Source organism: Saccopteryx bilineata, chromosome 12 (genome assembly GCF_036850765.1).
Source record: "Saccopteryx bilineata isolate mSacBil1 chromosome 12, mSacBil1_pri_phased_curated, whole genome shotgun sequence".
NCBI lineage: Eukaryota > Metazoa > Chordata > Mammalia > Chiroptera > Emballonuridae > Saccopteryx > Saccopteryx bilineata.
In genome coordinates this window covers 8,128,238-8,144,678 of record NC_089501.1, presented here as the reverse complement: position 1 = coordinate 8,144,678, position 16,441 = coordinate 8,128,238, and the positions used below count along the sequence as shown (strand labels likewise).

Here is a 16,441-nt window from a genome sequence, read left to right as displayed (position 1 = left end):
CCTCGTAGCGTGTCCGGGGGGCGGGGGAGAAAACACCTTCTCGGCCTGGGTGTCCCGTCCGGGCGCCCGCCCGCTCCCTCCCTTTCGCGCCGCGTTCCCTCCCCCAACTACTCGCTACCCTCCCTTCGCCACACACACACACACACACACACACACACACACACACACAGCCTCCTCCCCTCCCCCAGTGGTTGCGTCCGTGACATCATCATCATGGCAACAAGAGCTGCAGCCTGGGACCTACGAGCCCGTGTGATTCCCGGCGGCGGCGGCGGCAGTGGCGGCAGCACCAGCACCGGCACCGACGAGAGCGCGAGGGCTTGTCTCTTGTTGTCCCTCACCGGGTGCTCTTGAAAAGGCGGCGGCAGCCGTGGCAGCACCGCCCCGCCCGCCGCCGCTCACGGTGTCTGTGTGGAAGGGGAGGGGGACCAGCTGAGGAGAGGAGGGGAGGGGGCGCCGCCGCCGCCGCGGTGTGGCCGCCGCTGTGGAAGGAGCTGCTGCCGCTGTTGCTGCTGCTGCCGCTGCCAGGTCGCTAGTGAAGAGGAGGCGGTGGTGGCGGCGGCGAACATGTTTTCAGTGAGGATAGTGACTGCCGACTACTACATGGCCAGCCCGCTGCAGGGGCTGGATATCTGCCAGTCCCCCCTCAACCAGGCCCCTGTCAAGAAGGTGCCGGTAGTGCGAGTCTTCGGGGCGACCCCGGCAGGTAAGCGGCGCGGGGCGCGGGCGGGAGCCGGCGGGCGCCCGGTGCCCCCCCTGCCGCGCACACGCGCGCACGCCGCCGGCGCCGGCCCCCTCGGCGGAGCTCTGCCGCGTCTCTCTCCCCTCCGCCCTCCTCGCCTCTCCTCTCTTGCGTGACAAGAGGCGCAAAAATGTGGGTCCGCGCGCGCGCTGCGCCTCTCCGCGGGGAGGCGGCGGGCGCCTGGTGTTTACACGGCGTGTGGCGGCCGCGAGCCGGAGCCGCGCTCGGGGTCGCGGGAAGGGAAGTGAGCGCCCGCGAGCACCGCTCTGGCCCCGGCTGCTGGGCCAGGTGGCCGCGCCTTGTCCTGCGTGAACGGGTTCGCACGGCCCGCTCTGAGGTCAGTCGCTGGTGGGACCACGAACTCCCCCTCCGTCTCCCTAGTGCCTTTTTCTGGAAATGGCTGTTAGAGGAGTGGGCTAGTGTCAGCTCTGTTGTCAGTCGCTCTTCCTCTCCTTCCCTCCCCAGCGCTCTTCTCTGCCCCTTCCGGAGATGCTGTATAAGCTGAAGAGTGGCGCCTGGGGCCAGATAATCTTTCTCATTGAAGTGACCGTGTTCTGCTTGCTGTGTGTGTAGGTCGTGACTCCTTAGAGTTTACGGACTCGGAGTCTGGGGACGGGGCGGCGTGTTCAGGTGCAATGCGTTCAGGGAAATGTGCGTCCATGGAAGCGGGACGTGTGTGTTTTTGGTGGCCGGCGTACAACCTGCTACTTAATACATTCCATAGGGACCACAGCTAAACTGAACAACACGAACATTTTAAATGTTCCTATGCCGACAAAAAACTATTTTGAAAAACAAGGTGGGGAGACAGCAGCGACAGAAGCTACTTTCTCAAAAGCTTTTGGGAGTTTATGATAATATAAATAGAGCTGGGGCCAAATTTGCTAGGTGTTTTTAGTTGTTTTGCTTTTCTACGTGCTTTGAACTGCCTACATGAAATAACGGAGCTGCCTCCAGAAAGGGAGGATTTTCTAGCCAATGTATCGTCCTGTGGGATTTTAGATAGCATTTCCCACTTGATGCTCCTTGCCCTAATCACCATTCATCTTATTACTAGTCAGTTTCTGTGGATTACCACGATAATACTGCTGCTTCCTCAAACACAAGCATTCGTTCCAAGCATTTATCTTTTAATGTGAATTCTCTTTGTTAAAAATGACAGTGTTGTAGTTAGAGAAATTTGGTAGTCTTTCTTTTTAAAATAGTGAAAAAGATTTTGATGATATGGACTTGTAAGATGGGGAATTTTAGTGCTGTTAACAATTTGTTGAAAGTGTAAAATGTTCTGAAGGATAGATTTTCTGCCCTTTTAAATATAGTGGTGCTGTCTTTGTTTCTAATTGGAATTTCAGTGTAATATATTGTTGGTTCTTACTTCAGGTGCAAAGAAAGAATTAAGATAGTGACTTTGATATACTTCTGTTAAGTCAGCTTTCCAATTTATAAATGGACATGTTCATAGGATATACTGTGGCATTTCTATGTACTGTATTACACTTTGTATGATTGGAATACTTTTTTTACACCTACTTTTTTTTTTCCTCTACACAAATCATTAAATATGTACCTCTGAGTGATTTTCAAGCTGTTTTATAGGAAAATTTTGTTTGTGGAAATAAATGAACTTCACTGTGAGCTAGCAATAATTCTATTACATAAAAAAATTCTTTAAAAATAAAGAATATATTATACTTTCATCTTTCTCAATATTAAAAATATATTTACATGTGAACTACTTTATGACAAATACTTTATTTCTTCCCTTCCTGGACATCCTACACAGATTGCCCCCCACCCCTACCGAAAATAACCCAAACTGTTTTTAAAAAATATATCTTGAAATATATAACGTAAATGAATATAAAAATAAGACTTTTTGTACATACATTGAGAATATAAAACTTGATACAGAGGAACCCAAACTTCATCTTGTTGAGGATTATCAAATTGAGTTTGCTCTAAGTATAGTTCAGTTTCACAGATAAAAACATTTCTCAACAGGTTAAGAAAATTTGAAGTCACTGGAATACATTTAGAGTGTACAGCTTTCAGAAATCAAGCCAGCATTTTTAGCATGTCAGAAACTCCTAGTAAAATTAGTCTTAACTGAACATAAACAAAAACTGTACAGTTATTTGCTTCTAAATTCTTTCCCCAAAGAAAACTATTTCAGTCCACCCAGTAAAATAAAACTTGAAAATAATTAAAAAGGGTGGTCAATCTGGCTTAGTAAAAATCTAAATACTAGGATTTTTAATGAAGACACTGTTTATACATAGTATAAACTATGTTTATAGATTCGCGAATTAGTAAAATATGAAAAATTGTACACCTGACAACCTATGTTAATAAAGTACCACACTTAAGTCATATATAGTAATTAATTTTGGAAGTCCTTAATTCTTTCTCTTGGTTTGGAGACAAGATGTTTTAAAACTGAGTTTGCTTTACAAATGAGATCCTCAAAAATGGCAGTAGAAAAAATTTCCCCCAAAAGTGGTGATTTCAGATTTATATTAAAAATTCTGATCTAATTGGTTTATTACATTCTTACTAGTTCAATTTTTCTGTTATTTCATGACAAGTATTTTTCTACTTTAGAAAACAGTTCAGTTGACCTGATTGTCCTGTTTTATGAGGATACCTTGAGTAATTTAAGAAATAAATTAAGTTTCTTAGTTTTAAAAGCTCCCATATCTTAAGTTTGTGGAATTTGAAAAGGTGTTTTAAAAAATGTCATATTAAAATTTGAATGGTAAATCCTGACTGACTTAAAACTCTTGTTGACTGAAGATACCGATTCCTGGGAGAATCAGTTAAATTTTCTCATGTGAGTGGTAGAATTTTTTTTAAACTCTTGTTCTTTTCTTTTAGTCATTTTTAAAATGTTTTGAACATTGTTTTGACATAACAATGTACCGTATTTCCCCATGTATAAGACGCACCCTTTCTTTGAAAAATTTGGGGTCTAAAAATTGGGTGTGTTTTACACAGTGGTTGTAGATTTTTTTAACTTGCATTTCCTACTTTTTTTGCGCAGATGAGGAGTTGTATGAATTTTATGTTGAATAAAACTTGAGTTCAATAACTTTATGTAATACTTCCCCCCCCCCCAAATTTCAGACCTCCAAAATTAAGGTGCGTCTTATACGTGGGAGCGTCTTAAACATGGGGAAATATGATATTACTGAGCAGTGTAACAGTGTTTTGGTAACTTGTTTTAATGGAGGGAAGCAAGGTTATAAATAAGTATAGGACTCTATATTTTCAGGCTTCATTGTGAGGAACTGACTCGGGTGGACCTGGGAAGCTGTTCAGTTTCCACATCCCAAGTCTTGCATAGTTGTTTGATGTAACTCGGTGTTGAGTTTGGATGGCTCTCTCAGCACCAGGTTAAACTGAATTACCCTTTCAGAAAGCCTCCCTGCTGAGATCCAGAGTAGGAGTAAATAGAAGAGTGTGGGTGAGATGGTCACAAAGCAAGTAATTAAAGTAGGTCAAACAGACTATAGAGGGAGCTGCTTGTCTTTAAGATTACTGAGAGGAATTCTGCCAGTCCTCTACCTAAGTCTCTCCAGCTAGTGAAAATTTTAGTAGATGTTCTAGGAGCTAGCTGTAAAACATGAAATCAAATGTTTCAACCTAAGAACTTGATCATTCTGAAATGCTCTGTAAACTTACATAGTTGCTTAATAACCTTACCTTTTTCATAAATTTGTGGATTGTTAAATAAGTTTGAGATGACTACAATTTTAAAAACTATAGCATTTATCAATCAGATTACAAATAATTTCTCTAATAAAATCTTGTTTGTTCATAGCCTTTATTTACTAAACAATTTAAAAATTTTTTAAGGTTACATAATACTGTACCTATTTGATATAATTATTAGATTCAGGAGCACCTACTGAGATTTAGCAGTTTACCATAAAATTAGTTACTCTATTTAGTAGGTATTTTAAGTTCTGAATAGCAAATTTTTATTAGCTTTTTGTATTATTTTTGATTTAAAATAACAATCAGTTAAGTCAGAGGCTTAAGCAAGAGCCCTCTTAAATCTATGAACACAGTATAATCTGGTAATATGTGGCTCCACTCATTCAGTAAACAATTAATGAGAACCTACTGTGTAATATTGGGCTTTTTTTTTTTTTTTTTAGGTGCCGTCGTTATAACAACTTTTACCCACCAGAAGCTTACAGTGTGGTGTAGGTGAAAGATATGTAAACATACGTCAAACATAGTTTGGAGTATAGTAGAAATGTGTGTAAGAGCCAGGCTCAAAGAAGGACATGTTTAGTGACATGTTCAAGTGGCAAAAAAGGGGAATCAGGGAAGGCTTCATGAAGGAAGTATGGATTAAGTCATTCTAAAGGACTTAAAAAAAATTTTTTTTAATTCTCATAGAGGAACAGATACAAGGTTATTTACAGATGAAGCAAAAATTGCTCTTGGCAGAGCAGCTTGACAATGCATGTCAGAATCCTTAAAAATGTTCTTTTTTGACCCAGTAATTCCAGTTTTAGGGAATTTAATCTATGAATGTAAGTCTTTTGGCAAAGTCTAATTATCTTTTGAATCCGTCTGCTTCTGTTCATTGTTCATTTACCACCCTAGTCAAAACTACTGTTTTTGGATGCATTTGCAGCAATAGCCTCCTAATCTTGGCCTACCCTAATCCATTCTGTTCCCTTCTAATGTTTTCTACACTAATGAGAGGGATCTTTAACAAACCTGATTATATCACCCTACCACTTGATATGCTTCAGTAACTTTCAGTTGCATTTAGGATAAGGACAAAGCTATATATCTTGTGTGGTGGCATTTACACATCTTAAGAGGTCTTGCATAGTCTGGCCCCTGCCTTTCTATCCAGTCATGGCTTGAACCATGTTCCTCTTGCCTTGCTCTGTGTTCTAGCCATATTGGCCTTATTTCAGTCCCCTATTCTTACCATACTCCCTCCCACAATGAGACTTTGTACCTGTTGTTCCCTCTGCCTAGAATGTTTTTACTTTCCTTCACCTAAACTTTGATTTATCTTTCCTCAGGGAAGCCTTCCCTATCATAGACTATCAAAGCTCCATAAACTCTCCTCCATAACACTTGCTATAGTTATAATTTTATACATGTTGGAGATTAATACCTTTTTTTCTCAATAACCTCCCTAAATGCTGGTTATGTGTTCATTTTTGCTTGCTATTATACAGTCAAAGCTTACTTACCTCAGTGCTTGAAATAAGCATTTATTTCATGAATTAATCAGCAGATGATAGTCATCACAGAGAACAACCCCAAATGTCCAACACTTAGGAAACAGTTACACAAATTGGGCATATTCATATAATAGAAAATATGTTGTTAAAATCATTTTTTAGAAGAATATATAGTAATATGGAAAAAGGCTGTCAAATCAGTTTACAAAATAATTACTTATTGAATATACAGAAAAAATACACCAAAATATAAAGGTTGTTTATCTTTGGGAGGTATGTTTTATATTTTTCAGATTTTCTACAGAGAACATGTAGTAATTTTATAATTTGATAAAAAACTGACCATGTACAAAATTAAGGAAAAACTGGTTTTTTAGATATGGTTCATAAATAGAGTTAAAAAAAGATTTGAGGTTCATGCTGAGCACCAAAATAAGTGTCAATCAAAATGCATAATTGCATGATGATAGTGTTAAACTTGATTATATAAATTTCAACATAGGAACTGCAGAATGATTTTTTTTGACAGAGAGTCAGAGAGAGGGACAAGAAGGGAGATGAGAAGCAGCATCAGTTCTTCGTTGCAGCACCTTAGTTATTCATTGACTGCTTTCTCACTTGTGCCTTGACCTGGGGTTGGGGGCTACTTCAGAGTAAGTGACCCCTTGCTCAAGCCAGCAACCTTTGGCTTCAAGCCAGCGACCCTGTGCCTAAGCTAGTGAGCCCACGCTTAAGCTGGCGAGCCCACACTCAAGCTGGATGAGCCCATTCTCAAGCTGGCGACCTTGGGGTTTTGAACCTGGTTCCTCCACATCTTAGTCCTAGTCCAACGCTCTATCCACTGCACCCACCAGAATGATTCTTACATTTCAGGCCAGAATGATTCTTACATTAAAGCAAGCCAGTAATTTTTTGTTTTATTATACTCATTTATATGTAAACTGATTTTAAAATGTTTTGGGCCCTGGCCGGTTGGCTCAGCGGTAGAGCGTCGGCCTAGCGTGCGGAGGACCCGGGTTCGATTCCTGGCCAGGGCACACAGGAGAAGCGCTCATTTGCTTCTCCACCCCTCCGCCGCACCTTCCTCTCTGTCTCTCTCTTCCCCTCCCGCAGCCAAGGCTCCATTGGAGCAAAAATGGCCCGGGCACTGGGGATGGCTCTGTGGCCTCTGCCTCAGGCGCTAGAGTGGCTCTGGTCGCAACGTGGCGACGCCCAGGATGGGCAGAGCATCGCCCCCTGGTGGGCAGAGCGTCGCCCCATGGTGGGAGTGCCGGGTGGATCCCGGTCGGGCGCATGCGGGAGTCTGTCTGACTGTCTCTCCCTGTTTCCAGCTTCAGAAAAATGCAAAAGAAAATGCAAAAAAAAAAAAATGTTTTGGAAAGTGGTGTGGTTTTGGCACATGACAGCAATGAAACAGAGCAGAGACCAGAAATAAATAAATAAATATATATATAAATTTAGTATATTATAAGAATTATCGATAGGAAGATAGTGAATTAGTCATCTGGAAAAATAAAAAGTTGGCTACCAGATGAGTCACAAGGTTTCAGTATGAAACAAATAAAAAAGGTACAATAATAATTTTGTGTTGAGTGATTTTTAGAGAGAAAGAGAGTGGAAGGGAAAGAAGCATTCATTTGTTGTCCCACTTAGTTGTGCATTCATTGATCACTTCCTGTATGTGTCCTGACCAGAAATCAAACTCACAACCTTGGTGTTTTGGAACGATGCTCTAACTAACTGAGCTAACTGGCCAGAGCCTTAGGATCATTATTTTTAATATAATCTAGGAATGATGAACTCCTTTCACAGTATGAAATAGAACCGAGGCTGTATTGCTGAATTTTACAACATTAAAATTCTGTCTAGAGGGAAAAAATCGTAAAGTTTTTTAAAAGAGAAGCAGATTGGTAAATCTTAAGTGTACACTTTTCACAAAAGACTGATTTATCTTAATGTAAAAAGAACTCCTAGAAAATAATGAGCAAAGAGAATTCATATGAAAAGATGTGCAATTTTATTTATAATGAAGATGTAAATTGAAGCTACAACATACCTTTTATTAACAAATTAGGAAGGATTGGTTATATAGTATAACTTTTGGAGGGTGAGAGGGAGGGGAAATTGGTATTGCTGGTGGGAATATGAAGTGTTCATTTCCTATGGAAAGCAATTTGGAAATTATTTGCAAAATTAAAAATGCACATATATTTTGAACTAGTAATTTTATTCAAGAATGTTATCTTCTAAAAGATTTTATATATGTGTCAAATGAACATGTAAGAATATTTGTGGGAGCATTATTTGTCATTGCTAAAGATTGGAAACAATCTGAACATAAATCAGTAGGGGATTGGGTAAGTAAATGATGGTATAGCTATTCAGTGGAATACTAGGCAGCAGTCCTTAAAAATGAGGCAACATTGTGAATCTATGATATATATAAGATACATTAAGAGAAAAAAGCAAGATGCAAGACTCCATTTATAGTATCCTGCCAGTTGTGTGGTTTTAAAATAAATAAAATATATATTTACATGTAAAAATCAACATATTATATAAAAATATTTCTAGAAGGATACATGAGTTTGGTAATAATGAGAACTGTTTACCTAGAGGACAAAGGTAGGAGACTACATTTTTTAGTATACTGTTTGGTAATTTTTAAATGATTTTTGCCTTGTGTATGTAATACCTATTCAAAGTTAATTTTTTAAGTTTTGTGTTTGCAGGATTTGATAAGGAAGAACAAAACTAAAAGACCATAGGTAGTTCTAATCAGTTGTCAAATGATTACTGCGATACTGTTTAAGTTTTCTTTGAGGTCTTCTATTAAGAGTTTTGAGATAAAAAAAAAAAATTTAAAATAAATAAATAATAAGCAAGTTCAAAAAAAAAAAAAGAGTTTTGAGATAATGTTATGTGGCTTACTGGAATGGAAGATGGCTCTAGTGGAGTGGGATCTGAAGGAAGGCTGTTGGGTTCTGGTAAGAAGATAGTATAATAAGCAGCTAGCAGTTACTACTCCTTTCAATATTTTAAGTGCATTAAAGGAGGTGCTTTACTTTTTGGAATCGACTTCAGCCAGCCACAGAGTGTGTTAGCCACTTGTGGAGAAAGGATCCTGGAGCTGCTATTGGAGTTTGTATTCCTGATGCCTGAGGAGCCTGTCCCCAGTGCAAGGTGCAGCCCACTGGTGATGAGAGGAAAGGGTAGCAGAGATGTTTGTTGCCCGGGGTTCGGGGGGCAGCTCTTGGCCTGAATCTTCGTTTTTGCCTGTATTGGATCCTCCCAGCATTGCATATCTGATATGCCATTTAACTTGCTGCATGGTGGCTGCCTAATAGTGTATGTATGTTCTGCAAAAAATGAAGCATCGTTGTTATTTTGAAATAGTGTCCCTAATGTCAAAAAGGTTGGATTTGAAATTAATTCACATTACTACAAACTTAATTTAAACTCTTTTTTCCTGTAATTATATATTTTAAAAAGTGATAATTTTTTTCACCAAGTATTATGTCTATGCCTCCAGATGCCCTCCTATCGGTCAGTGTGCTAAACAAATATTATTTACAATGTGAAAAAGGTGGAAAACACTGTTCTGGTCAAATCCTTTCCTTTTCTATAAAGAAAACTGATATCTAGATAGGCAAGCTCAGGGATTTGTCCCACGTCTGTTGGTGTGGGGCTGGGGATCTTAATGCTCAGCTTCCACTGCCTCACATTGGCCCCCAAAACCTGAGGGATAATTGGAGGAAGATAATGATAGTTGAAAGAAGAGCATACAGAACTTTAGAGGAACTGTTAAAAGAACTGCATATTCACAGCTTAGAAATCTTTGAGGGCCTGCTCTGTCCAATAGTGCTTAAAACTTTTCTATAGAATAGATTATAGTCGGATTTGTGTTATGATGATTGTAGCTAATGCCTTTTAAAAATAATAATAAAGGTTAGAGTATTGGAAGAGGAATTTAGGAAAGATGCATAAAAATTGATACTAGAATTGTATTTATAAAATTTTCCAAAGAAAAAGGACATTTCTATTAGGATAACTTTCAAGTTCTCCTTTGGTTGCTAAAATTAAGTAAACCTCTTGGTTTGCTATTGATTGCATTAAAATTTGTTTAATTAAAGTATGAGTGGAAAATGATTTGGGTTTAAGTAGGTTGGTTGAGGTTAAATAGTCCTCAAAGAATGTTGTCATTAGTCCTACGTATTTTAAGGAGAGATTTAGAAATTTATTAAAATAATGGGACATAGATTGGTATATTGTCATGGCTGCTATTTTAATCACAGTGATACTAATAGGAGAGGAAATAATGGGAGTTAAGATACAGTAAACTTTGGGTAAAATTGTGTTAATTTATAGTGCCTAGGTAAGTAAGATACAGATAAAGGCAGGAGTGTGCATTTTTGAGACAAAAATAAATTAAAATTAAGGGAAATCCTTTTATGACAGTCTGTTTAACCTTTTGGTGTGTGCATGGTATTTTGTTTTGGTTTTGGGGGTCATTCCTTTTAACTTTTCTAGGTGATCTCTTGTGTTTCTTCAAGCTCTCTCTAGATTTTTAAACATTTCATTTTTTTTTATGGAAAATATTTTGTTCCTTAATTAGTACTGACGCACTGGACTGTTCTCTGCAGCAGAAATTGAATATATACCTAGCAAAGTAAATTCTTAGAAGAAAGGGTCATAATTGTCACTGGAAATTTTAGGGTTTTATTTTTGTCCAATTCTATTTTCTTTTTAGATGATAGTGTGGGAAATATTAAGAATTTGAGGTCAATTTCCTTGGGGGCAACTTTTAAATTTTCTTTGGGTTGAGAGAACATTTATTATAAAAAACAATTCAAAAAACAAAAGAAAGCGTGTTACCTCAAAAATGCTTGTGTAATATATAACAACATAACAAGAGTTTTCTATTTTTTCTTCTATTTATTACAATTACCAAGGAAGTATAACAAGAATTTAAAAAAATCTTATTCTGCATATATAGTTGCACTTCAAAGTAATTTATATATTAAATTAGGTTTTGTTTGAGATGATTAAATGAAAGACTTTGTAAGTAAGAATACATGTTGAAATGTGAAAAAATGTGAAGTTAAAACATGTTGGCATACTCCTAGTTTCTCAGAACAAGAAAATGACTAATCTAAATTTCATTTCAGAATAAAAACCAAGACAAGCCACATAAAAGCAACCTAAAAATTAAACTGTCATCATATTATTTGTTTTAAAACTATGGAGTAATATATCTGAGGAAGATTTCTCTCAAAATTGTTTTTCTCAGTTTCAAGTAAGTAATTCATTTTGGTTAATATATTGGGGATGAGGGGGGTGGGGGTGAGCCTTGGCATTGAAATTGCTAAATTCTACTCATCCTTAAAGTAACAACTCAAATGTCAACCTCTTTTTAAAGCCTTCTGTGGCTCCTTTGCCCATTCCTAAAAGATTATCTCTTTGGTTTCCCATAGCCCTAGCCCCCTTTCACATGGCTGATAAAGAACTTAACTGCACTGGGTGTTGTGTTTGTCTAAAGGAATAAGTCACATGCCAATACCCTCTGGTGCCTCCCCGCACCCCTCAGTACTCTCCACACTGCTATGTACTGCTGAGAGACACAGAGAAAGTTATTTTACTTCTGTGAACCTTAACTTCCTCCTCTATAAAATGAGTTAAAAATTTCTACTTCTTTGGATTATGATGATTAAATACAATTACCAGCAAATGTCTGATATATATAGTAACATAGCTGTACTTTACCCTTCTAATGCCAGAATCGGCCACATTACTTCTGTATATATAAGCACTCTTTAAAATATTTGACTTGAACATACAATACAATATACAGATGATACAGAATTGTACACTTGAAACCTATAAAATTTTATTAACCAATGTTACCCCCAATAAATTCAATAAAAACTTTTTTAAAAAGAAAAAATGTTTACCTCACTTAAAAAATAGTTTGTCTTAAATTGAAATGAAAAACAATTTTTGTAGCATTTATTCATTCCTAACAATAGGGCAAACAAAAATACCTGCACATTGTGGCATAAGGCTTTTTATATTTGGTCACTGACTCACATGTCTACAGGCTATGTAATTAATTACATGTTTAAAACACCTTCTATAAAATTGATGATTATTTTGTAAGTATCCCACCCAGGACTCTTTTTTTTAAATGTTGATGTGTGTGAGTGTGTGCACGCGTGCGTGTGTGTGCACGTGCCTGCGTGCATGCGCATAGACAGAAAAGTGTCCAGGACTGATCTTGTCTTGAGAAGCAGCAGTGTAAAGCCATTGATCAAGGTGTAACTACAGTTTTCCAATGCTGCAGATTAGGTTAAGTGCAACCTTGTGAAAGAGCCTTATTTTCCATAGCCATCAGTAATGCCTTTTCTTTTACATGATTGTAGAATGTGTTGAAAGTGTGTGTGCAGAGGTCACAGTAAAGGTGACTGCTAGGATTTATTGCTCTCTGCTTGTTTTAGCCTCTTGTGAGTTGGTAGCACACAAAAATTGAAACCTGTGGTTTTTAAACCTACTTAGGATTGTAGAATGTGGACTGAATGAATTCATTATTGCCTGAAGTTTCAGTACTCTTCACCATATTTTTTGCTGTGTATACTTCCAGGTTTTATTTTGTTTTAACATTGTCTTTTCATTTGTTTCATGAAGTCATTAGAAAGATCTTTAAATTAATATTGATGATTACTCTTTGGTTGATGATGCTCAGTGATTTTAAAATAGAAGTCAGGGTAGTCAAAAGACCTTAATTTAAGGGAATGAGAGGGTGGGATCAGAGAAGGTGAAGGGATTAGTGAAATTATCTATATAAACATAACAGATAACAGGACAGCAAATCCCAGAGGGAAGGGGGGAGGGTGATGGGGGAGGGTGGCAAAGGCAGGACATGGAGGTGGGGGTGAAGATGTTATATTGAGTGGGACACTTGAATCTGTGTTAACACAATATATTAAAATTAAAAAATATTTTAAAGACTATTTTTATTTTTTTAAGATTTATTTATTCATTTTAGAGAGAGGAGACAGAGAGAGAGAGAAGGGAGGGAGAGAGGAGCAGAAAGCATCAACTCCCATATGTGCCATGACCAGGGAAGCCTGGGGTTTCGAACCAGCGACCTCAGTGTTCCAGGTTGACGCTTTTACCCACTGCGCCACCGCAGGTCAGGCTAAAAAGACTTTAATTTTACATCATTTTACTAACAGAGATGATAAACCATTTATTGAACCCTTCCTCTATGCTGTTTTAAGTGATTTAATCTTCACAACAACTCAATAAAATAGGTAGTACTATTATTCCCATTTTACAATTGAGGAAGTGAGGCATGGATAGGTCAATTAAGTTTTGCCCACATTCAGCATATGTTTATTTCATAGCATGTGAGGATTAAAATGAGGGAATATGTATTGAATGGCCATTACTCGCCTATACAGAAGAGGAGAAGCAAAATGAGATATGTGTCTCCTAATACTTCCGGATTTAATAATAGTCATTATTGAGACATAATGAACATGAATACATTCTTACTGAATACTTTTTTTAATGTGATAATGTACCCTGTTACTCTGTACTGACCCACTTTTTTTTTTTCTGAGCAATGTTAATGTCTCCTCTCTAATTCATGCTCCGGTTTGGACTGAATTATTTTGTTATATGTCTGTATCTTTATAAGGTGATGGTAGAACTTTAATATTAATTTTATATAAAATATTTTTATAAACTTTAATTAGACAAGTCATATATAAATATGTTCTCATTGTGAAATTTTAAAAACTGAACAGGTAAAGCAAAAATTTTCCCTGACCACCAATTCCTATTACCCTCCCACTTGAATCAGTTTTTGCATAACAAACCTTCCCAAAGCTTAGTGGTATTAAGACAGTAGACATTTTTTAGCTGCTCATTCTGGGCTGAGTTTAGTTCATCTCTGTTCCTGCTTCTGGCTGGGCTGGTTTATGTGGCTGCAGTTAGCTGATACATCATTTGGGAGCTAATAGGAGGCCTCTTTCATAGGTCCGGACATTGGTGCTGGCTGTTGGCTGGGGTGTTGGAGGGCCATGTGTCTCTAGGAGGCTCCCTTCATCTGGAGGCAGTTCTAGGGTTTACAGGAGCAGCTAGTGAAGGCAAACTCCATGTATTTTTTTGTTGTACCATGGGCCCAAGTAAATCAAATCACATAGTCAAGCCCTAAGGGGGGGTCACTACTGTAACAATCTACTATACCACCGTTGCTGGCTGACTCATTTTTCAGGAAACGGTGCCCTTTAAGCAATTTATTCAACAATTCAAATAAATTTAGTTAATTATTTGTTGTTTTATTTTATTCTCGTCATTCCTTTGCACCATTACTGGTACCATTCACTCTACAGATATCTACTGAGCACCCAGTAACTGCACAATAAGGTATCCTGAGGTGAGCAGTCCTGCTTCATCTAAGCAGGACTACTGTGTTCATTATCCAAGTTTCTTAAACTTGCTATCTATCTGCTTTATTATATAAACAATTCTATAAAAGCAGACAGTTAAAACACATTTTTGAAAATGATCAACAACCTATACTAGGCTCAGTATCTGTGTATTGCATTTTAAAAATGTCTTATAAGAATTTCATTAAGTAAAAAAACTGTAATACAAGGTTGTTTCTATCTGTACTCCCACCAGCAATATGAGACTTTTTTCATGTCTTCACCAAGATTATGTTCTCAAATGTTTTGATCTTTGCCAATTTAATAGATAAAAACATGGATCTCAGTGTAGTTTTAACATGCATTTTTTTTATTATGAGCAAGAGTTAGTGTCTTTCCGTATACTTGAGAGCCATTTGTATTTCCTTTTTGGTGTACTCCTTGTTTATCTTTCACCCATTTTCCTGTGGCCAATTGGTCTTTTGCTTTTTAATTCCATGGAACTCTTCATATATTAGAAAAATCTGACTGTGAATTGAGTTGCAAATGTTTTTTCCATTTGTTTATTTTTATGGTAAATACCTTTTATTTAAATAACTTTTTCATTCTATGAAGAGCTTTTATAGTGCCAATGAGGCTTTTAGATCACATTTAGTTGAAGTTAGATTTAAATATTAGGTATGGAAGAGAAAGAAAAAGATCCTGACTTTAGCACATCTTAGAGAACTAACCTTTTAAATTCTGTGGCTTAAAATGAGCAGTTCCTAAAGGATCCTATCTTTGATTTACTTTTTTTTCTCCTAATTGGTTCTATCACTAGACTACTCCTTTTGACAGATAGTCCAAGAATTAGGATCGTCCTTTGGAGAACGATTTCTAGATGATGAGACTGTATAGCATAGGTAGAAAATACTTTGCCACATGGAATAAATTGTTAATGTTGCTTTGAGTTTTACAACACATACCATGGTAGTGATTCAAACAGTGCTCTAATTTATATGTAATCCTTTACCTATTCAGCCAGTCTGTACCATGTGGTTATATTAGGGTAGGTAGATTAGGCTAGCCTTTGTTCACTAGGCCTCATGGAAGAAAGACTGAGGTTTTTGAGAAAGCAATAGTTAACTACTACTCAAATAATACCCTACATTTAAATTAATTATTTTTTTTTTATAGAGACAGAGAGAGAGTCAGAGAGAGGGATAGATAGAGACTGACAGACAGGAACGGAGAGAGATGAGAAGCATCAATCATTAGTTTTTCGTTGGCAACACCTTAGTTGTTCATTGATTGCTTTCTCATATGTACCTTGACTGTGGGCCTTCAGCAGACCGAGTAACCACTTGCTCGAGCCAGCGACCTTGTGTCCAAGCTGGTGAGCTTTGCTCAAACCAGATGAGCCCGCACTCAAGCTGGCGACCTCAGGGTCTCGAACCTAGGTCCTCCGCATCCCAGTCTGACGCTCTATCCACTGCGCCACTGCCTGGTCAGGCAATACCCTACATTTTAAGTAAGATTGTAGTGAGTTGGAAAGAAAGGGTAACAGAGGCATCTGTGACCTGTGCAGCATCTGACATGAAATACTTTGAGTTCTTCCTTTAACTTCTATATAAAAGGATCCGAGAACTGGGTGGCTGGACAGCTTAGCATATTTTGAGTCATTTAATTTGTTTTTCAAGTCTTTAAAGTTGGCAGACCTTTCATATATAATTTTACGAGGCAGCATCAAAAGCAAAACCAGGAATCCTTATGTGATTTATAGTAGGGAGTGGTTGAAAGCTAGTGTTTGCCATACTTTACATAGTTTTTAATTTTTCAAAATTATCTAGGTATTCTTTAGAGTCTGTTATATTACCAATATTTTATAAATAACAAGAAGCTTTTCATTTAAGATCAAATTGTTGACATACTATTGTTTTCTTGATTAATCCTTTATAAAAAATGTTTAACAGGCCCTGGCCGGTTGGCTCAGTGGTAGAGCGTCGGCCTGGCGTGCGGAAGTCCCGAGTTCGATTCCCAGCCAGGGCACACAGGAGAAGCGCCCATCTGCT

At 38.0% G+C, this 16,441-nt stretch overlaps 1 protein-coding gene across 4 annotated transcripts in view; it reads left to right on the top strand.

Moving 5' to 3' along the window:
* The first annotated feature begins 244 nt into the window (after positions 1-244).
* Positions 245-16,441, top strand: part of REV3L (REV3 like, DNA directed polymerase zeta catalytic subunit) — a 187,195-nt gene continuing 170,998 nt past the window's right edge. For 2 of the 4 annotated variants that reach the window (XM_066247758.1, XM_066247757.1), the window contains exon 1: positions 245-706. In XM_066247758.1, coding sequence (XP_066103855.1) covers positions 568-706 — 139 coding nt within the window. In that variant the 5' untranslated portion in view covers positions 245-567. Of the gene's footprint in view, positions 707-961; positions 1,080-11,126; positions 11,255-16,441 lie in introns of those variants that run through there. The other 2 variants (XM_066247759.1, XM_066247760.1) reach the window with 2 other exon arrangements.